Source organism: Phoca vitulina, unplaced genomic scaffold (genome assembly GCF_004348235.1).
Source record: "Phoca vitulina isolate PV1807 unplaced genomic scaffold, GSC_HSeal_1.0 scaffold5, whole genome shotgun sequence".
In the NCBI taxonomy this organism is placed as follows: domain Eukaryota; kingdom Metazoa; phylum Chordata; class Mammalia; order Carnivora; family Phocidae; genus Phoca; species Phoca vitulina.
In genome coordinates this window covers 70,116,471-70,140,303 of record NW_022589708.1, presented here as the reverse complement: position 1 = coordinate 70,140,303, position 23,833 = coordinate 70,116,471, and the positions used below count along the sequence as shown (strand labels likewise).

General features: G+C 42.2%; 1 protein-coding gene across 1 annotated transcript in view; it reads left to right on the top strand.

The window, feature by feature from the left end:
- Positions 1–3,530: 3,530 nt before the first annotated feature.
- Positions 3,531–23,833, top strand: part of TEX26 (testis expressed 26) — a 29,708-nt gene continuing 9,405 nt past the window's right edge. The window contains exons 1-4 of the mRNA XM_032403247.1: positions 3,531–3,673; positions 8,939–9,020; positions 13,334–13,499; positions 17,826–17,982. Of these exons, the coding sequence (XP_032259138.1) occupies positions 3,613–3,673; positions 8,939–9,020; positions 13,334–13,499; positions 17,826–17,982 (466 nt within the window). The 5' untranslated portion in view covers positions 3,531–3,612. The remainder of the gene's footprint in view (positions 3,674–8,938; positions 9,021–13,333; positions 13,500–17,825; positions 17,983–23,833) is intronic.

The following is a 23,833-nucleotide window of genomic DNA, read 5'->3' as shown; positions in this document are numbered from 1 at the left end:
CAGGTGGCCTTCAAACTTGAACTGCAACATCCGCTCTGCCCTGGGCCCCCCAACTGCCGGCCTCCTTTGCAGACTTTGGGCTTGTCAGGCTGCACAACTGTGTGAGCCAATTCATTAAAATGAAATAAGTCTCTCTCTCTCTCCACACACACACACACACACACACACACACACACTCTCTCTCTCTCTATTGTTTTGTTTCTCTAGAAAACCCTGAATAATACAGACTCCATCACAGAAATTGAGAACATGTTTTACGAATTAATCAATCAGCTAAAACAAAGGAGAAAAAGCAATAGGCTTTTTTTTTTTTTTAACATGAAGACACTTGAATAAAAGCATTGCATATTACTTAGTAATAGAAAGACTTTTGCCCAGATGTACTAAGCTGGAGAAACTTCACTCAGTATATCCATATCCAGAGTACTTGGGCAACACTGGAGATCGTTTGTGACCTCTCCCAGGCTTTTGGAAGCAGTCCCCTGCCAAATCTTTTACACATCCTTTGTTGGCTTGCTCTTTGAATCCTCCCATCAACTAATTTCCCATTCTCCTTCTCATTCAGGAGACACCCTTGCCTGTCATATTTCCTGGAGCAGAACTTCTCCAATTTGAATGTGCCTAGGAATCCCTTGGAGGTCTTGCTAAGCTGCAGACTCTAATTCAGTAGGTCTGTGTTCTAGCAAGCTCCTGGGTGATGCAGAGGCTGCTCATCCTAGGACCAGGCTCTGGAACTGTCCATCTCAAACTTATTGAATCATCTGGGGATCTTGTTAGACAAACAGAATCTCAGGCCCCACCTGACTTATTGAGTCAGAATCCGTGTTCTCAAGATGCCCAGGTGTTGGTGGATACGCTCGGTTTGAGGAGGAGCACATTCGTCTTCTCCAGGTCTGGGCCCCATCTGCTCTTTCCACACAGCAGGCAAGCTCCATCTCTCTCCCTGCTTCTTACCCACAGCCTAAGAACTTGGTTCTTCCTCTCCGGTTTGGGTACTAACTCTCTACCTGACCCACTCCCTCTTCTCCAGCTGGAGTCTTCCTTCTCCTTCATAGCCAAAAGCTGGGTGTTCTACCCTTGCTGTCCCCTCCTGCTACCACCCACCTGTTGCTACTCCTTCACGTCATGTTCCTTCTGTGTGTGTGTGTATGTGTGTACGTATGCGGGAAGAAATTTATTATAACGATTTAAATTGGAAAAAACCATTTAACATTTAGCCCCTTCAATACAACTACTCTCAAATTGTTGATCAATTTGAAACTCTGTAAAAGCCATATTAGTAAGCTGCATGTCTTAATTTCTAAATGGTTAACTATTTCTGGTAGGTGATATGGATGATGTTGCTTCTCTTTCCCCTGGAAAAAGAGGCCAGGAGTTATGCAAGGTTCTGACCTGATCACTTTGCTCTGTTGCTGTAACCCACTCCAGTGAATAATTCTCCTGCTCAGGGGAAGCCCAATTTCTCAGCACGACGGCCCGCAGGACCTTTGGCTCAGTGTTCCCCAGCTCCCCCTTCACTCTTTCCAGTGTGGCAATCCCATGCTGTGCTGTCCCCTGCCTCCTGGGCCTTTGCTCCGCCTGGTGGCAGCTCTCTGTCTCCCCTTGATTGCCTCCTAGGCATCCTTGAGAACTCAGCTCAGGCATTTCCTGTTCTAGGACCAGCTCCCCAAGCTCCCATAATATCCAGGGCATTGCCCTTAACGTCATCATGCAGCTCATTTTCAGTACATAGGCAGTGTTTGTTGAGGGAAAGTAGAAAGGAAAAAAAAAATCATCTTAATCATTGAAAGGGGTTGCCTCAAGCAACCCAAATTCAGAGGCAGGAATAGTGCTATACCGGTCGTGATAAAATGGACTTGTACCAAAAATCCATTTTGAAGCAGGAATGAAAGACTATAAAAAGAATGGAGCTCAGAATAGCAATAAGACAAAAGAGCAATACCTTAGGTTTATGCGGCTTTATAATTTATAAATTATTGTTAGAATTATTCATCTTTACAGCCCGGCAAGACAGGCACTAGTATAGTCATTTTACAGATAACTTGGGGCTCAGAGAAGTATCTGCTTGATCCCAAGGGCCCCAGGTAGAAAGTACAAACAGATTTCCCAGCTCCCGATTTGGTGCGTAGGCCACAATTTCACATCTTGCCTAAGAGGAGACAAATGTAAGATATTAATAAGAATTCACTTTCGGGGGCGCCTGGGTGGCTCATTCATTAAGCGTCTGCCTTCGGCTCGGGTCATGGTCCCAGGGTCCTGGGATCGAGCCCCGCATCGGGCTCCCTGCTCCGCGGGAAGCCTGCTTCTCCCTCTCCCACTCCCCCTGCTTGTGCTCCCTCTCTCACTGTGTCTCTCTCTGTCAAATAAATAAATAAAATCTTAAAAAAAAAAAAAGAATTCACTTTCAAAATTCTATAGACTCCCTGCTCTGTTTAAAAAAATATATTTTTCTTAAATTATGCTATGCTAATTAGCTCTGTCATTTTCTGACAGTAATCTGTTATCGGGTGTTATTTTCCTCATTTAGATGCCACTACTAAATCCTAATTTAGACTCATTCCTTTTAATAACATCGACAGAACGCTATACCTTCTATGTGCTCCACCACCATTCATAGCTATAAAATCTGAGAGTCTAGAATGTGTTATATGTGTTCCATTATATGGATAGGACCCCTCTCAGAAAATTCTAGTTTAGTTCTTAATTTTTAAGCAATACCTTGCATATGCACTTGGGATGCTTACTTTGATGCCTATTCTGTGTCCTTTGATAAACTCCTTTTTTTAAACGTCAACTTCACCTAAGGTCCTACTTTTTCAAATAACCCCTTTGCAGAGAAGGAATGGTTGTAAATTGCTTTCTAAATGCGTTGCCAGCAGTCTCTAATGAGTATTTCCTCTCTTTTCTTTGCACCCAGGTGGCTAATAGCTGTGTCCTAGCCTGGAAGCATTCAATTTTACTAAGTGCCTACTATGTGTCAAACTACCAAGCTAGTTGCCAAGAATATGAAGATAAAAGACCCTCCACACTCTTGGAAAACTGTAACACACACGCGGGGGCGGGGAGAGACACAGTTGAGTCTGTGGGGATAGAACAATTACATTGACAATCACAAAACTCAATGGTTCATGCCAGAAACCTCCCCTGGTGAAGAGAAAGGTGTCACACACATCCCCGCCTACTCTTGTTTCCTTAGTAATGCAAAGATCTATGACAACTTTGCCTACAGTCACTGAAAGTTGAAAGTTAACCAAGAGATGAAAATTTGCAATTGCAAATCTGACAATAGGACTTTCTCTTCAACAACTCATCTTTTCGCTTCTCTCCCCAGATATGCAAGACAATGCTCAGGAAAGCTCACTGCCAGAACTATAGGAACACACGGAAGTGAGCAGCCGTATTGCTGGAAACACATCTGGGCTTTCCGCACCCCGTCCCCCAGCCTGCCTGATGAAGCGCTCGCCCTCCCCCTCCCGCACCTGTCGGCCCCCAGCTGAGCTGCGGAAAGTGACCCGCGTCTCCATGGCGACGCGTCACAAAGCAGCCACGCGCAGCCCACAGCACCCAGTCCAGCAGGAGCAGAGGGCACCGTCACGGCCTCTTTTGAGCAGAATGGCACGGACTGGGCCCGAGGCCGCGTGCCCCTCTCAAAGCGGCCACAAGATTCAGCCAAGTAAGGCTGCGGACCCTGCCAGCGGCGGGGGGGGGGGGGGGGGGGGGGGGGGGGGGGCGAGGGGGAGGGGGCAGCGGAAGGGGGGCAGGCTTTTTCCTGGGAATGGGGTACCCTAGAGCAAAGGCTGCTTCTGTCTGCAAGGCTGTTTGCCTCCCTCTTATGGGTGGGACTCAATCCATGGAGAGTCTGGGAGTCAGACCTCTACAGCCCTTCGCCATATTTCTGCAGATCCTCTCCCTAAACCGCTCAAGTGTTTTTAAACACCGCCCACGAAGTGCCTAGGACGGTTCAGGAGAAGGGAGAGAACAGTGCCTTTCCAGGAGAACAAGGTCAAAGACAAAGAAGGTACAGAAGTCGGAAGCTCTGAAGACAGCAGACCCAGCAGAGACCGATCCCCACGCAGGATCTAGGGAAGAGCACAGAAGGCTGGGAGGTGCAGAATGCAGGACCCCTAAGTGGATCTAAAGAGGCAGCCTCCCCCCACGTGGCTGTAGCAGAGGCTGGGAACTTGGCATTCAGTTGCCACTTCTACCTAACCTTTGCTGATTTCTCTTTCAATGAGATTTTGCATTTAACAGAGGTAGAGCTTTTGATGCTAATTTTGTATGCAAATGCAGCAGGTTTACAAAGTCAGCTTTTTGTGTCAGCGGAGGGAGAGCATTCTAGCTGTGATGCTAGTGGCGTGATTACTGTGTAGTCAGCTCCATCCTGGCCTTTCTCATGGCAATAATAACCCACCGCAGCCCTCTAGCTGGGTAATTGTGGTTCCATGGTGGCTACAGAGCTGTGGGAACCGTTCAGCTGCAAATACCCTAGAATTGTAGACCTGCCAGAAAGAACGAAATGCGTATTTTCATTCCATTCATCCCTTTGTAAAAGGATAGAAAATGAAAATACTTAATTCGTACAAAATATATTGAAAACACTCTGTTTCTATATGATAACAAGGCAAAAAAAAAAAAAAAAAAGAGGCAGGGAGAGAACCTCCTTCCCAGGATTCCCCCACTACATTCCTTTTAAATCTCCTCCTCTCTTTTCAGCCACCTGTCTTGGTTTCTTTCACTGCCTCCTCTCCCCCTTCTTGTCTGGGGAATGTGAGAGTCCTCCAAGATCTATCCTTCTTGGTTCTCTGTGTAGTGGCCATGTCCTACCAAGGACTTCAAGTCTACTGAAATGTGCCGGCGGCTTTCTAATCTTCTCTCTCACTCACTCCTAATTTTCAAACCAAAGTATCCAACTGCCTACCAAATAGTTCCATTTGGATGTCATAGAAGGGCCTCGAACTACTATGTACAAAATTACACTCCTTGTCCTCCCAGACTTTGCAGGCTCAGTTAGGAGGGTGCTTCGCTGACACCTCACTTTGATCAGCAAGGCTCATTGGTTCTGCCCCCAAAGTTTCCCTTCCTGTGGGTGAGTTTGACTCTTCGTGCCCAATCTTGGGGCTCTCTCTGCCACTCTATCTTCCACTGCTAGAAGTGTCACGTTCCAAAAGGTGGGACTGAGGTGTCACTGGCTAGGTTTGATCCAAAAATAAGATGAGGTTGACATTGACTACCATGGGCTACTTGCTATTGAACTATTACTAGATATGGGCTTGTAATTGCTGTATCAGCTTGAAGGACTGCCATTAATAACCGTGGCTTGGAACAAAGGAAATTTATCATCTCACATTCTGGAGGCCAGAAGCCCAAAATCAAGGTGCTGGCATGGCTGCACTCCCAGAGTAGCTCGGGGGCCGAATTCTTTCTTGCCTCTTGCAGCTTCTGGGGGCTGTCAGCCTTTTTGTGGGCTCCTCACTTCAGTCTGCCCCTCTAGGGTCACATCGCGTACTCTTCTGTGTGACATCTCCCTCTGCCTCTCATGAGGGCGATGAAATGGCATTTGGGGCCCACCGATAATCCAGCATGATCTCCTCATCTCATCATCCTTAACTGCATCTGCAAAGGCCCTTTTTCCTTACTTGGTACCATTCGCAGGTTCTGCGGTTTGGATGTGGATGTATCTTTTGGGTCCCCGTTCAGCCTACTCTAAATGCTTGAATCTACCGTCCCCTTTAATCCTCCCAACAGCAAGGCAAACTTAGAATTATCAGGTACTGTTCATACCTGCCCATCTGTTGGGCTATTGTGGAGGATAAAACAAGATTCCATATGTGGAAATGCTCTGTAAAGTGTAATATAATATGCACCTGCTAATTACTATTTTATAATATTTTCAAAACCTCATAATAAATTTTCATAATAGTGAATACCTTCAGGGGTGATAAAGCGCCAGGGTAGAGCAGGGCAAACCAGGCCTTGCTGACCTGTCACTGGCCACTTCTTCCCCTGCCTCGCTCACATTGGGCCACTTGCCGGGTCTCAGACTTTCATACCTCATGCTCCTTTCTCTGAAAAATGCTTCACTCCGTGTCCTCCCGTGGTCCCTGTCCAAGTCCCACTTTAAGTCCTGGCTCAGATGCTACCTATTCTATGAAGTACCTCCTGGACCCACCCTCGATGGCCCTTCTCTCATCCACCCAGAAAGAATTTCACCTTCCTTGGGAGCTCCCATGGCACATGGCCCAGCAGCGCATCTATAAGCTTGTGCTCACTGGAGATTTGCTGTCTCCTCTACTCACCTGGGAGTTCCCCAAGGGCAGGACAGGATCTCTATGTACTAGGGCCCAGCAGGAGGCTTGGTCCACAGGAGGGGCTCAGGACTTGACTGTAGAATGAACAAAAATGAGAGAAGGTAGAAACAGGAAGACAGAATCCTGAGAGAGGTGGACACAGATTACAGGGAAAAACACTGAGATACTTACCGAGAATGAATGCAAAAACAGGCGGTAGCACATTCTGGAAACAGGTGTTTAGAATCTTAAGATCATAGATTTTTAAGTTACTATTTCTATTAATGAAGAGGATTAATTCTAATCACATTGTATTTTCAGAAGCTGTGTCAATGGAAATAGGAAGCACAGACACAGACCTGATGTAAAGACTTCTAATAAGAAAAGTCATTAAACAAAAAATTGTAGAAAGATGTAATGGAAATTGCGCATCTCGTCATTTTAGTCATCCAAGTGGGTTAGAATTAGGGTGAGGGAGGTCCATTTGGTCTCAGGTCCTAGAGGCAGCTGGGCATGGCCTCTCTTGCACCTGATACCTTCTGGAATGGGATCTTAGCAATAGGAGGCTGCCAGCCCCCAGCCTGTCCTCAGGAAGGGGAAAGGCCAGAGACAGGGATACCCAGAGGTGTATCTGGCTTGCCCGTGTGATTGATGGGGAGATGTTGTCTGGATGCTGTGTTGCCAGGGTTTTTGAGGCATATGCGGGCCTAGAAGGAAATTGGTCTGGTCTGGGTTAGTATTGTCTGCTTTAGGAAAAAGAGGGTGAAATGTTGTGTAGTCTCTGTGCGGAGGATCTTTCCTGAGCCTTGCAAGGGTCACATTTCGAGGTTCATATCAGGTTAAGCGAAGGTTTCTTTTAAGAGCAACTCTGCCTCCCAATTTCTTCCCACTTACTTGTCCATACTTGGAATTCTCTGAACAAGGAACATTTATTCTGCCGTTGGAACAAAATGCTTGAAAGCACGAAATGACTCCCACAAACCAGCAGCGTCAGAGAAGAACGTCATTTCTCGTCAAGTGGGACCTGGGTGGGGGCATCCAGAGTGTGTGTGAGCAGAGGCACAGGGTGGAACAGGCAGGGGCTAGACTTTTGTTAGACTGGGGAAGCTGGTGGAGGTGAATCCCAACCAGAGAGAAGGCGGTGGGGAAACTGTCACGGAGGAGAAAGTCCGGCTGCCCGGCTGCACCCAAGGGCCTGTTAAATCAGAAAAAAGAACTGGCTGGGAGATGGGGAGATGACACAGGAAGAAGTACACAGACAGCAAAAACTAAATGTTTGGTCAGGGCCCTATATGCTGGACAGTGCATATAGATTTTAGGACTATTTGGAAACTGAAGATGTATTCGAGAAGAATACTTTATAACAATTATATTTAGGATGTGTGAGTGGGAACATCACAGGCCATGAGGTGGCTACGGGGGTCTAGCAGTGAGGCGCTTGACTCCACACAGCAGGGTATTCAGACATTAAAGGGGACCGTTTTAACCCAGGTTCCAATGAAATGTAAACAGGTGAATTGCCCAGGTAGGAAGAATGAGAGAACGACTGAGTTACATTTAAAATCTTTACTCCCAAGAAGTGTGGTGGTACTTTGTGGACAATGAGAGGTTGGGGCAGAAAAATTCTGTTGTTGTGAGCACATGCCCCACGGTTAATTCTCTGTCTTCGTCCTCCTGGACCCAGCCAGCAGCATTTCCCATAGGCGATCCCTCCCTCTCCCTCCTGGAAACCCCTCCTTCCTGTGGCCTTCAGGACACCACATGCCCTGGTATTCCTCTGTCCTTACGGACTGCTCTTCTCCACCTCCTCCTCTGATTCCTTCAGCCTTTGGACTGGTCTCCTCCATCTATCTTCCCTCTCTTGTTGGTCCCACCCACGCTCACCACTTTAATTCTCACCTGTGCTGCGGAATCCTGCTCAGTCCCGACAAAGAACACATTAGAGCTGCTCCGGATGAGTTGGAGGGCTATTCCTATGGGAATAGGACACTGTTCAGGGACAGAGAGAAGAAAAGGACACTTTGTGAATTATGAGCCCACTTTCGTGAAACGAGATGGTGAAAACTAAAACCCAATGTCAAAATAGTTGTATATGTAAATCTCTAGATAATTCTATCAGCAGATGTTAAAGCATGGAAAGAAACCAGCACAGTTGTTCACATGGGGTGGGAGGAGGGCTGAGGAGGAGGGTGATAAGGAGCAGAGGAAGGAAGGAGAGAGGAGAAGGTGCCTGGGATAAAACGGGACATGTAAACTTTGTGGAAAATCATGTCATGTGTGTATAGGTTTATCTACTACGGTGTATGAGAAGTTGGTCACTAAAGTCAAAGCGGGCGTCTTAAAGTGATAGCACCTCAAACAAACTTTCTGTTTTATATTTTTCATGTGTTGCTTGAACTCTTCAAAATAGCATGTACGAGTTCTCAGGAAAAACAATGGACTTATTTCTATTTAGGGAAGAACTGAGTTCATTCAATTGAGCTTTCCTCTTTCCTATAAGAGGCCGCAAGTTGGACTTTGTTCCTTTAGACTTTAAATCACTATCCAAAAAAATTTTTTCTCTTGCAAAATTATTTTAATTATTAAAACAACATACGACGGAAATATTCTGGTTTGCCACATTTCAAACTGTTTTGTTGTACTTTTGACAGGTGATACCACCTGGGATTCCTATGCCACCACCATGAGGACTGCATACACTCCCAAGACTGGAGCTGTGCCTGCTTTAATTCGGTAGATCCTGATTTGTGTCAGGTTGACGTACATACCTTAAACTGTTCACCTGTATTCTATTATTCAGAGTCCAAAACCAAGTGAAAGAGTAATCAGAGAAGGCTTATAAAAATGTATGCATGGAGAACCTATTGCATGCACGGTGCTCCTCCAAGCACCAGATAGCCTTCCCCCCTTTAGACAATATCCAGACCTCTTACAGGAGAACTAAGAAAAGGAACATATGAATCCTTCATAAAGGACCCTTCACTGCGGGTCCTGCTTTACAACAGAGCCGGTATATAGGTTAACAGAATTGTGCTACCTGAACACAGAGTATGAATCGAATCCATTACCTGGTACATAGTAGGCAGGCAATGACAATTGAATGAATGGCTGAATGCAGAATTGTTAGCACTTCCATCACCAACATTGGTCTTGGAAGCTGGATGGCCGTAACACACTCACCCTTACCTTCACTGCGCCGCTTACTGCTTCCTCAAATGGCTTGCAACTTCTCCATTTCCACCTGAACTGTGAATGGTGGGAATGTCTGTCCATCAGCTGCTTCTTTAAGCTCATTGGTGGGTGAGTGAGAGTGGGATCAGGAAAGCCCTGAAAGTCATCGTTCATTGCATCCGTGGTGGGTGGGAAACCAACATGGAGAACCTTCACCTGCCTGTGTGAATTGTTTCCGAAAAAGAGGACCTTTTCACCCCCAAAGTTCCAAGTTGTTGAGAAGTCACATGGAGTATGGGCAAGACCATGGCTGAAGAGTCAGGCAGAAATGGGTTTTAACCTCTGCTCCCTGCTCTGACCCTTATTAGCTCTGCTACCTTTGGCAGGGAACAAGCCATCTATGGCTCAGTTTTATGGTTGGCGAAGTGGGCATGATGATCCCTGCCGCAGGTGGTTGTTCAGGGGATGGAATGAAAGCACTAGAACAGTGACTAGCACCAAGAAGTTATTCGAAATTTTTCATTAATTTTTTCCCCAGCATAATACCTGATAGACTTTCAAACACTACAGGTTGCAAGACTCTTGATATCTGAGTTGCTGTCTATCCCACTGAGTTACATTATGTCCCCTAACTGGGAGATTTATCATCTGATGGCAATGATCATGCCAGCTTCCCAGTCAGTAACAGTTGCCTCAAGAAGAAATATTTGGGATGAAAGCCAAAAGCAAGTGGGTACTAATGGAGTCTAGGTCAGTGGTCTTCAAATTCGCATATTTTTTAAGTTCACAGAAAAGTTTTCATTGTAAATTAAAATAATTGTGAAAGATAAAGTGCATAGCCCATCCTAAACATTGACATTTTAAAATAAAACTATTAAGTCACTTAAAAAAATACAGCCAATGGGTAACCTAAACACCTTAACAAATCGATACTTGCTTTGATCTTTTTAAAAAATACACAAACTCTTCTTTAATAGACAATTTATTTCATTCCTTTTGCTTCTTGAACTCTTATTCCACTCCACTTCCTCCATAGAATCTTACCCTGCTGTAATGTATTTTGTGTTTGAAGGCCATTTATTGATCACTCCATTATACTTTGTTGAAACTATTTTAGTATATTAATTGAAATTAATTTTTAAACATGTTATGTGACCCTAAGTATTGAGTTATCGCAATTATTTTTAGTACACAATTGCTCAAAGCAATAAATACATTACAAATGTTAATAATTAATTAACACAAAAAGTAAATTCTTTGGAATTGTAACTTAATGAGATAAATGTGACTGTTCTGTTTGCAATTAATTTATGTATTCAGTTTTAAGTGTTATTATTTTTGGAATGGGACTGCAATTAGCATCAATTTTTTTTCTGTTTCTCATGTTTATTTTTCAATTTATAGATGCTAATGTTAAGCAAACTTGTTCACATAAATAAGTAGATGTGAATGAAAGGAGTTAAGTGTGGCATTGTCAGTCAAGACTTTGAACTCTTCCTGAGTTATACACCAAAAATTACAAGGTGATTTTTATGATTGAGCAGCTGACAACTTGGCTGGGTTAGTCTTTTGATTTTATTGAAAGGAAATAATTAGATGATATGTCATCCAGTTATTGAGTTATTCCCTAACTTCTTTTTGGAAGAGTATACTGAAAAGCTACATCTTAACAAATGACTATTAAATTACATCAGTTGCTCTTTCACCTGGAAGAAACTTGTTTGATATTTTTTTCCGGTTTTATTGAGGAATAATTGACATGCACCACTGTATAAGTTGAAGACATACGGCATGATGGTTTGATTTACATACATTGTGAAATGATTGCCACAATAGATTCAGCTAACATCCATCTTCTCTCATAGATACAAATCAAACATTTACTATACATTTAATGAGAGAGAAAGTTCTACATGCTGAAAATTAATAGGTCTGGCAAGCCAGCATATACTGCCATGTGTCATTACATATTTTACAATATAGATAAAATGAGGACTGGCTGCATTGGATTAAATATTTCATAATGTGTTTGGGTTAAAAAAATAAGACTTAAGTACCTGATTGATGAATACAAAATCTGAAGGAAAAAAATAACAAAATTTTTATGTACCAGTTTTACCCAGTGAATCTTTCAAATCTGCTAGTCTCAGAAAAGATTCCGGTTCTATTCAAAAGAATCAGCATTGCTGCCCTGTACCTGTTCAGAGATGCTTTTCTTTCTAGCTAATGACATGTCTTAGGGATTTTTTTTTTAAGCTGAAAAAAATGTTTACTTTAAATATGTGGTGGAAAGAGTCATTTGAAGCACTCTATATTCTCTGCTCTCTTCTCAGAGGCTTCCCCCCCCCCAAAGGGGGCTGAACATTCTGTAATTGTTAGGAAATGAAAAACTACACATTACTCTTAGCCATAGCACTCTACAATGTACTTAAATTCAGGACATCCCCACACAGACCACATGCCCTGGTTAGAGCAATGCACTCCCTCCGCCATCCCCCTTCCCTACGCCCTCCCCACCCTCTCAGACCTGCAAAGGCAAGCCCAAGGTAAGGGTATGGAATTTGGATTACAAGCTATCTGTGCTGTGTTGCCTTTGGAAAATCTTCATGTGCCTTTGATCACTTCAGTTTTATTCAGGACCACAGTCCTACCTGAGCCTACACATCTGAATGACAAGTAAAATCGTCCATCATCCAGATGTATCCCACTTTCCAGATGTTTGGTTTCTTATAGACAGTACCTAGGCTGTCTTTAAAGAAACCCAGGCTTCTTTAAAGAAAAAGCCAATATGAAATATTTTAGACGTACACAAAAGAATATACCATGAATCCCTAGCCATTATCCAAATACAATAATCAACACAAGGACACTTTTTATGTATACCTTCTACCTAGCCTTCCCGCTGGATAATGCTGAAGCAAATTCCAGGCATTTTATCGTTTTAATTCCAAATATTATTTTTATGTATCTCTAAAAGATAAGGACTCCTTAAAAATATGCAATACCATTGTCTCAGCTCAAAAAGAAATAATTCCTTAGTATCAAATGGCCAATCAGCAATCAAATTTTCCCCTAATGTCTCATAATTAAAAAAAAAAAACAACCAGTCTGTTAGAAATTAAATCCAAATATGTTCTGCACATTGCTCTTGGTTATTGTTTTTTAACCTCATTTAATCTATAAGTTCCCCTTCTTTTTCTTTTCTGAGAATTCCTTTGTTGAAGAAACAGATTGTTGTTCCGGACTTTTCTGATTTCAGCCCCATTGTGTTGTTTAAAATATTCCTCTTTTCATGTATTTCCTTTAATCTACTATTTCAAAGGCTTCATCTGGTTCAAGCTGGGTGTTTTGACAAAAATATTTACTAGGTGTTGTGTATGTCTATCCAGGGCATGTGATAGCTGATGAAACCTCTTCTTGAACTGTGAGTAGGAACTGGTGATCATTGCCTGGATGCATGGTTTCATTAGGGCCTTGAAAACTAGTGATATCCCAGTTCTTCTGTATCTTCCTTTTATTAACTGGAACACTTCCATAGAGAAACATTTCTTCACCAGGTATTTGGTTACGTTGAAGTACGGTGTATAGAGGAGAGTACCAGCTCTTTAAAAAAATTAATTAAAAAAATTATTGAATTTCAGATGACTGTTCTTTTAAATTCCATTTTAGGCTTCCCATACTTTTGTGAAGAGCCATCCTAAGATACAGGATTGTTTCTTTCAAGGGAATCTGGAAATTAAATTATTTCTGGCACCAAGTCTTGAAGCAGCCAATCTTTAAAAAAAAATGTAATAAGCAAAATTATTTGACATGAGTCCTGCTGTGAGATTTGGTATTTAATCCCTTATTCTGATTTCCACTATCTTTTCTCATAGCCAAAAAAGTATCAGAAGACTAGGATATACATATTCACTTAGTGACCCTATTCCCAACCAGACACAGTACAATGATGAGTATGTTTGGAAAACATATTCGAAAGAAGATTTGATCAAAAACGGGACTTCAAGAGGAATCAGGAGACACAAATCTCACCCCAGTCAAGTAAGATAATATCTACATATCTATTGAATTTAATACTGTACCAGTAATCCATAAGAATGAGAGTTTGAGTATATCCCAAAAAATCCTCCATCTGTAGTTATGGTTCTTCTTATACTATGTTTTGTCTACTTTCTCACATTTATTTCTAACCACTTCTCCCTTATCCTCCAAATTTTTAAAAAGATTTTAAAAAATTGAAATGAAATTCACAGGGCATAACATTAGCCATTTTTTTTAAAGATTTTATTTATTTATTTGACAGAGATAGACACAGTGAGAGAGGGAACACGGGAAGGGGGAGTGGGAGAGGGAGAAGCAGGCTCCCCACTGAGCAGGAAGCCCGATGCAGGGCTCGATCCCAGGACCCTGGGATCATGACCTGAGCCAAAGGATGCTTAACGACTGAGCTACCCAGCCGCCCCAACATTAACCATTTTAACATGAAGAATTCATTGACAATTAGTATGTTCATAATGTTCTGGAACTACCACCTTTATCTCATTCCAAAACATTTCCATCTACCAAAAGGATACCCCACATCCATTAAGAAATTACTTCCTGGGGCACCTGAGTGGCTCGGTCGTTGGGCGTCTGCCTTCGGCTCAGGTCATGGTCCCTGGGTCCTGGGATCAAGCCCCACATCGGGCTCCCTGCTCAGTGGAAAGCCTGGTTCTCCCTCTCCCACTCCCCCTGCTTGTGTTCCCTCTCTCGCTGTCTCTCTCTGTGTCAAATGAATAAAAAAAAATTTAAAAAAAAAAAAAAAAGAAATTACTTCCTGCTTCCCTCTTCCCTAGACTCTGGCAATTACCAATCTGCTCTCTGTCTGTGTGGGTGACCTATGTGGATGTCTATGTGGATATTTTTTATGGGGAATCATACAATATTGACCTTTCGTGTCTGGTTTCTTCACTTAGTATAATGCTTTCAATGTTCATCCACACTGTAGTTTCCATCAGTACTTCATTCTTTTTATGGTTCCCGTTTAGGGTTGAATAATATTCTGTTGTATGTGTATACCACAGTTTGTTCATTCGTTTATTCATTGGTGGACATCGGAGTTGTTTCCGCCTTTTGGCTATTATCAGCAATGCCGGCACTCACAAGTATTTATGTTTGGCAGTATGCATTCTCAAACTCCCATATCTTTTGTCATTTTGTTTACTTTATCTAGAATCCCTCTCCTGTCCACCAAGGAAATTTATACATTCTTTAAGACGCAGCTTAAAGAGAGCTATCTCTAATTCCCTTCTCCTCTAGATGGAAGTAACTGATACTCCCTTTGTGTCCTTGGCACTGTATAGCCTTCTCCCACCACAGAAAGCAATGCTCAATTGTAGTAAAGGATTTCATTTACTTGGCTTTGTCCTGGCATGGTGCCACGTGGGGTGGAGCCACCTGGATGCATTCAATAGATAATAAGGTGGTAGAATGGGCAGGAATTGGCTACTGAAAAGATATAAAGGACAAGGAAGAAGAATGAAGGATGATGTTTCCGTTTTTGACTTGGACATCTGGGTGTATGCTGCTGCTGTTTCCTTAGCTGGAACGTGGGAAGGACCAGGTTTGGTGGGAAAGGGCATGGGGGAAATGTGAGTTCAGTTGAAGACATATTGGTTGTAAATATGTCCAACAAGCAGTTGCATATACAGGTCTGGAGTTTGTGTGGAAGAGGAGAGCTATAGATGTAGACTTGGGATTCATTAGAACATAAATACCCCGTTTAACTTGGTTCCTCATGGCACCCATTTATTTTAATGAATTTACCCCTTAAATATTTGCCTTAAGATTTTAAATTAATGAAAAGCAGTTAGTTACAATATTATACTGTGTTTGTGTACATACACACACACATATACACACAAAGCATTTATTTTCCCTTTAGGTATGTTGAAGGTTCCCAGCCAATGAGAGCTAGAGTGTAGGGTGTCCTGTGCATTCTCAGCCGATGAGCAGTAGTGAGGCAGACTGCCCTCTGTGCTTTCAACCAATGAGGGTTCCACACCAGGCTGAAGCCGCTCCAGCACGTGAATGCTCTTCCCCTTGACCTGAGTTGAGGGTGTGCTGCATTGTTTACTCTGCTGAACCCTCTTGCTCTGCCATTTATTGTTTCCATTGAATAGTTTTGACTGTGGCTCAGGGCCTGAACTAGGATGAGACTAGCAAGATGCTCCTTCTCTGCTAACAGAGAGGATCTGCTGCTAAAGAACAGTTGCCCTGGGAGTTAAAATGTAGAACTAGTGGTTTCCTTCAAGGAAAGGGTGGTGGGAAGCAAGGGCTGGCTGATATATTGGTGACAATTATGATGCATCCAGGTGTGGGCAGTCAGGTAGAAAATGAGACTGGATGAGATCATCAAGCTAGAAAAGAGAAGAGGTTCAAGGACCGAACCTTGGGCACTTCACCATTAAGAGGCCAATGGAAGAAGCAGCAAAAGGGACTGAGAAGGGGCAGCCAGTTGTGAAGGATAAAACCCAACATAGTGTGTTGTACTGGAAGCCAAGTGAAGAAAATGAAGAAAAAGGACTGACCACTGTGTGAAATGCTGCTGGCAGGTCAAAGAAGATGAGGATAGAGTTGGCCATTGACTTTAGCAGAATAGAGTTCCTTGGTTGCCTTGACAAGAGCAGTTGTGGTGGAAGAATGCTTGATTAGTGTGAGATGGAGGGCTTCTTGGAGAACTGGCTGAGTCCAGATCTGGGGTGGGAAATGTGCAAGATGAATCTGGAACATCATGTCATGCCACATAGGAAAAAATCCCATAAAAAACTACTAGAGTTATATTAAAATTAAAGAGGTGCCCACAGGCCAAAAATGATTTGAGCTTCTATTTGGATAATGTATGCAATAGATTGAAACACACCAAATATGCTTAGATCTGTGAGTTCTTTAAAAAGAAATTGGGGACACTTTCAGAGGATAAGAAACCAATTCATTATCTTAAAAACTGACAAAGGGGGAAAAAATCAAGCTTTTTTTTCTGCCTTATCTATATGAACTATGCCACTGGTAAGCCAAGTGGTAGATGAGGGAAGTGTCTCTTTATAAACATATTTTAGCTAACAAATGAAAAGGAAATGATGGAATATCACCCCTTTGCATCCATTAATCTAGGCATTAAGCATCAACAGCTGCTAACATCACACAAAGAGAAAAAGCTGTATGTAATGATCCTCCTCGCCAAATACAGTCTTGCCAAAGGGATCTATTCTGAGTGTAAGTCAGTCTCTGGATCTAGCTGCCAATTGCAGGAAATACAGGGAACAGAGGAACTTGTTAACCTGCACAATGAGTATGCATTCCACACAATCTGTAGTGTGGGAACCTCTACACATCAAATGGCTTGGTTTCTTCGATAGATTATAAGGGAAAGAAGGGGATGGAGAGGGGCCCTGAAGATTAAAAGACACTTAAAAGACACATTTTGGGGACAGGGAATATATGTAACTATTTTGGGGAATTTTAATACAAAGGCAGACTGAGAAATATCTTAATAACTAGAGGGGAAAGTGGAATGAGGAGAGAGTTTTCTCTTCTAAGAGAATTGGAGGCAAGTTTGGATATTGACGACCGTGACACCAAAGAGAGGGAGAAATGGAAGTTCCCGGAGAGAAGTGAGAATTTTGGGGGTCCTGGGCCGGAGTAGACTAAAGGCAGTGGGCTGTGGCGTACCAGATGTGGTGGGCCCTGCTAGGAGCACCTGCCACTCCATTCCCATCACAGCACAAGTGAGTGCAGATGTGGTGGCTGGGTGGCAGTGTGGTGGGCTGTATATGGAGGTCCTCGTCAGATGGCTTCAGTTTTCTCAGGGAAATAGGAAGCAAGTTTATGAGAGAGTGGGAAGGTGGAAAGAGGTCCTGGAGGTTTCAAGTTTCATAATCATAAAATTCCTTTGCAGGCAAAGAGGAGAAAGGGCCTGCCCTCCCCCTCTTACAGGCTGATTCTGAGGCCTCTCCATGGGAGGCAGGGTGTCTCTCAAAGCTTGGGGCTCTGAGTGAAAGCAGCAGCTGTCTGCTTGGGCACTTAGAGCCAGAGTTAGCATGGGTCTTCTCCTCTGGTCTTAGCTAGAGATTTTTGGTTGCAGGTACAACTCTTTGGATTTTGCAGTCACATTTTCTTGTCTCAATATGAAAAGTCAAAGAAATTACAAAGTACCTGTGTTACAGCTGGGTAAACTGATGGTTCCTATTGACAGGCTCCTGCATACATTGCAGTGTGGTAGCTGGGTGTAAAGGACCCAGAAGAATATGTACACACAGACACACAGAGTGTTCATTCCATTAGAGGAACCCATGTGAATTTTCTTAAAAATTGTGTCTGTATTGATAGGACTTCTTTCTCTGGACACTACCTCAAGGTCAATCAGCAGCATCAATAAAGAGCTACCTCCCTTGGAAAATCGCTGCTACAGAGGAAGAGGTTAGGAAGGCAATATCAAACCAGTTTATTTCCAATACTAGAAGAGACTTTGTGGACAGAGCAAAAGGTAAACGTGTTCATTTTTCTCCTTTTCCTGGTTATGTGTTGTACACTGGAGTTGCAGTGGTAAACAGCACAGATACAGTCTCTTCTCTCAAGGAACTCACAGTACAGACACAGGAAAAGGCAGGTTGGCAAACAAAGACAGTCAAGTATGAAAAGGTGGACCATGTGGGAAATGCTGTGGGTGCATGCTGTAGGACATGGAGCCTAAAGGAAAGGCCTTCCTGGCCTGAAAAACGAGGATGAAAGAACATGACGAAGATGAAGGGGTCAAGTTAAACATGCTGTTTCCAATTACTGCTATATTTATTTATTTATTTATTTTTAAATTTTATTATGTTATGTTAGTCACCATACAATACATCATTAGTTTTTGATGTGGTGATCCACAGTTTATTGTTTTCGTATAACACCCAGTGCTCCATGTAGTACACACCCTCCTTAATACCCATCACTGGGCTAAGGCATCCCCCCCACCCAAAACCCTCAGTTTGTTTCTCAGAGTCCATAGTCTCTCATGGTTCATCTCTATTGCTATTTGTGAAAATTAAAACTTACTTTTATTAAACTAATGTATGCATACAGTGAAATCAAATAGTAACATAAGGGCTTATTATAAAATAACAGCAGTTCTTTGACCCCATTGGTAATCATCTCAATCCTTTCAACTGTTTCTTATGTAATCCTCCATATTTTAAAATAATATGCATATACTGCTATTTTTGATTCATCAATTTTAGACATTATTATTGACTTCCTGTTATGGTGGTTGAGGATTTGGCTCTCCTGTAACTCTTTATCACACCCTTTCCATCCATTCTCTCCTGTTGAGCCTGTCAACAGGAACCAGCTGTAACACAGGTACTTTGTAATTTCTTTGACTTTTCATACTGAGACAAGAAAATGTGACTGCAAAATCCAAAGAGTTGTACCTATAATTATATTACAAATTCTTGTTTAATTCAATTGCTAATGTTTATATTGTGGTGATATGATGATATGATTATGTAAACATTCACTGCTGAGCCAGGTGGTATTTTATGATTGTTTCCTTTCCTTTTTGCTTTCTTTCTTTTTTTTGTTTTGTTTTGTTTTGTTTTTTACCAGAGTTAATAATTGAATTTTTTTTTCATATGCTTAGTCTTATATGTTCCTGTCACTAATTTTTTCCAAATACTTTGTCACATACTTACCAGGATTTTTTCCCAACACAGTTTCAAACACTCTACCACTTCTAGTATTTTTCCCAGAGATGATCTTTCTGACACCCTTCATCATTCTCCTCTAATCTAGACTGGTTTTTCTGTGGGTTTGCTGCCCAGCAGTGCCCTGGGACTTCCTTTTCCATCATTCTGGGAATTGCTTTGGCCTCTGCCTGCCTGCATTGGATCTTGTTTCCTCTTCCTCTTTCTTGTCCCTCTTCCCTGGTTTTGCTGAAGCACATCTTCCAGTAGTTTCCTAAGAAAGAGTACATGGGAGGAACTTTTTTGAATGTGTTCTTTCCAATTTAGAAATGTCCTTTTTTTCTTCCTTGCTCTTGTCTGATAGTTTGGCTGGATATAAAATTCTAGGATGATAATCACTTTCCCTTAGAATCCATTCCTCCAAATGTCTTTTAGCATCCAGAATTTCTTTGTCGAAGACTGATGCCATTTTGATTCCTGATCCTGTTGTATTTTTTTTTCTGGAAGTGCTTAAGATCCTCTTTATTCCTGACATTCTAAATTTCACAGCTGTATGCATTAGTAAGAATCTTTTGTCATTGATTATGTTGGACATTCAGGGGCTCTAGAAGCTAGAGTCATGTCCTTCAATTCTGGGCATTGTTTCCTGCATAGTTCCTTCCTACTTTTTTCCCATCTCTTTTCTCTGTTCTCTTCTGGGACTCCTATTAGTTGGATTGATCCTCCAATTTTCTTACCTTTTCTCTCCTAGTATCTTTCTCTTTGTATTTTTCTTGTGCTAACTTGAAAAATTCTTTACCTTTTAATGTAGTTCTTCTATTGAATTTTTAATGTCCAAGCTCTCGTTCTTCCTCTTGCTAATTTTTTTTTTGTTTGAAGAATAAAATTAATAAGCATATTTACTGCAATATATAGACCCCTGCCCTCAACATGATTATTTTTTAAATAGCATTCTGTTCTTGTTCTATACATGTAGTAATTCTCTTCCAAATTTTAGGATATTTATGATATATTTAATTTTCAACATTTTCATCTATTCCTTGCTTTGTCTCTATTTTCTCTGAGCATTTTAATGGTCTAATGAAAATTTGGTCTTTTCATATTTACAAGAGAGCAGAGGCAGATTTACTATCACACTAATAAAACTTGTCTCAATTCTGTGGACACTTCTTTTTCTTGAAGTGAGAGTATGCTAAATATTAATCTCTAAGGTTCACAAAACCTACAAGGGAGATACTCAACTCTGATTGGAAGCTACATACAGAGATGGGGCTTGTTAGCTGGTGCTTGACTTAGGTGATTAGTTGATAAGCTCTCTTTTGGTTGGGAAACCCCCAAATGCCTGTATTTAAAGGTCAGTTTCTTCAGGGAGATAAACACTTGGCTGTTGGCCTGTGACCAGGATTGGGGAGGTAACTGGGATCTTCCTGCATGTTGTGCAGATTCTCACTGAACACTTCTTTTTCCTGTTGGGCATCCCACTACACCCACCTTCCACTGTGCCTGATGTCCTGGCATCCAGAGCTTCTTTGGTTCAGTTTTGCACCTAATAAACTTCTGGTTAGGAAAGGACGGCCAAATGACTGCATGAAGTTAAGAAGATGGTGCAGGAACTCTATTCACTCTGTATATAAGCTTTCACCCAAGCCTCTTGTTTTCAGCCTGAGCTGCAGTACCTGCCTTCCCCTGTACCTGTTACAGAAGCCTGTTGGCGTTCTATAGTGTAGATTAGCTCACTGTTCTGTTATCCCCTTCGGCAGTCACTTAGTTTTAGCTTCTTCTACTTTGCTAATTCATTTGGCACATCTGTGTTTGATTTCCATCTTCTAAAAATGTGTTAACCTCTAATATACTATCATTCTGGTGAAATTTGGGGAAGGAGGAGCCAAATATGGTATAGATGATCTTTTATGAATCTAAACTGGATCATATTATTCTATTGCTTTATTTCACTGGCTTTGCATTGCACTTTGAATAAAATCCAAGTTTCAGTTCCTTCTCTCTGTTCATAATGTCCTGCAAGGCTGGTCTAGACTTTGCTTCCCTCCTCACCATTCCTTCACGCTCCATCCCCCTCATTCACCAGGCTCCGGCCACATGGGCCTTTTTAAAATTCCTATAGGATGTCAATTTTTTCCCCCACCTTCAGCCAGTGTGCAGGCTGTCCCCTTTGCCTGCATTGTACTTCTCCCAGCTCCTTTTGTGATTTTACTGTGTCATTTTATGGACTCCAGCTTAAATGTCACCTTGCCTATGAGAGCTTTCCTTACTATTTTATCTGAAGAGGGGTGCCACCACCTCATTTGTTACCTTCTAGGGCCTTGCATTTTCAGTTGTTTGTTTACTGATTCTTGTTTGTTGTTTTTGTTTTGCTCTTTCCTTCACTATTCAGTGGGTGCCCCAAAGGCCTTTATTCACTCAGAATCTAGTGCAAAATATATAATCTAGTCCTGGTGTAGAGGAGACGCTCTGTAAATATTTGCTGAATGATGGAAAAAATATATGGGAAGTGCACTTTTTGAAGTTAGATGAGTACAGAATCAAAAGACCTCCATACTTCAGATAAACATTAAGGGTGATGGGAAGACTTTTGAAATGTCAGCATTCTTAAAAGATGTCTTCGAGCTTCTAATCAAAGTCCTTTCAGTGTGCACAAATTACCATTTCCCCATGTGTAGATAAATACCCAAGACCTGCCAAGAGTCTCTCCTAAATCTCTTAGCTCCATCTGCTTCTCTTCCTCCCCAAAGCCACTGCTACCCGTGTCTCCTCCTTGGATGACCTCTAATCCAGCTCCCTTTTCCAGTTTTGTCACCTCCAATCCACAGCCCATCCTATAGTCATAGCAAGTTTCCAGATGTGCAAATTGATATCACCTTCCAGCTGAAAACCCTTCAGTGACTCCCCATTGTCCTCAGGATAAAAGCTAAATGCCTTAATGTGAGTCTGTGCAATCTGGTCCCCGCCTGCTGTGCCAACATTCTCCCTTGCCACCCCCGACACTCTCCATGAGACCCACTGCCCTCCTTCCTCTGGACTCACCATGCCTCTGGCAGCCTTGTGCCTTTTGCACACGCTGCTTCCTTCCTATGGAACACCTGTCCCTCCCTTCTTTTAGCCTATGTCTACCCATAAGTTAAGTCTAAATATAGGCTTCACTTCTCTCCTGGGAATCTTCTCTGATCCTCCAAGTTTGGATCGGTGGCCCTCCCATATGTTATAGATCTTATTCTAATCTCTTTTGCAGTGTTTATCACCTAATATTGCAATTCTCTTTTTTTGCACCTGTTTCTCTAATGCTTTAAGCTTCTGAAACACAGGGACCATATCTTAGCTTTGTATCCTTATTATGGTATTAAGGCAAATGAGTGAGAAGCACTGAAGGGTGCTTGTTTCACATTCAGGCTTGGAGAACTTGGCTTTGATGAATTAGGACAGCAGAACTAGTTCTCACTTGGCTGTTGATTATGTGACCAGTGGTCCCAGTGGTTTTGAATAGTCCTTGCTGTAGATGTACTTTTGAACTGGGCCTTTCTGCAAATGCCATACTAATCTTCAATGGGCCGGTTTCTCTCTTTGGGCTATAGCTACGCTAGTGTAGTATCACTGTTATCAAGAGGAAAAGAAACAGTGGGAGGTGAGGTCTTGAGGAACACAGATGGCTCCCTGGGAGGAGTCCAGGCCTTGGAAGTGCTGTTAGCATTGGGTCTGTTTAGCTCTGAGTCATGGTTATCCTGTCCGTCCAAACTTCAGTACCACTATGGGGACTTCAGGGGTTGATTGGATCCTTTGTATCAAGAACTTCTCTTCTTAATAATGCTAAAGGAACTCATTAACATGAAATTTTATAAAGGCAATAAAAACATTAGTTGAGAAGAACTAAAGATTACTGTAAGCATTTATCACATAGTCACTAGAGTGTGGTTCAGATTGTTCCTGATTTTTTCTTTCACTCCCTCATTAATTTGATAAACATTTAATGAGGTCTGTTACTGTAATAAGTGCTAAGGTAGCAATGAAGAGTAAGACAATCTTTATCTTCAAAGGAACTCAGCAAGTCTAGGCCCTGATTTTTGTCTTTTCTGAGTCTTCATCTCCAATTGCTCCACTATGCTGGTTCGTCATGGTCTACGTGGACCAGCCCCTCAAGATGATTTGCAAACTGGTTCCTCACTTCTCTTGCTTCACCCTCAGCTACTTCTCCCTGCCCTGCATATCTTATACTCCTGCCAGCCAGACCATACTTCAAAAACACACTGCACATCTTTTGCTTCAGTGTTGACACATCATCAAAGCACATCCTTTGCTGTGTCTGCCTTTTAATTCTTGTCTTCCTTCCCTCCCCTAACAGAGCTCATTGTATGCTCTCTGGCCTTCTGTAGCACCTATTGAAGGCTCTGAGGGAGTGATTCTTAAGCATATGGGAAGCTTGTTCACAGTGTAAGTGCCTGGGCCCCACTTCTAGAGCTTCTCAATGTCTGGGAGGTTCAGCAAATATGTTTTGTAAAAACCTTCCTTGGTAAGTCTGATGTATTATCTCCATGTGAGAACCATGGTTTCAAGTGTTAGGGTTATAAGACATCACATTCCATATCTGTTTGTCCTGTATATGTCTTTCTAATCACACTAGGTTGAGGTTGTATCAAGGTAGAACAATGACTACATTATATT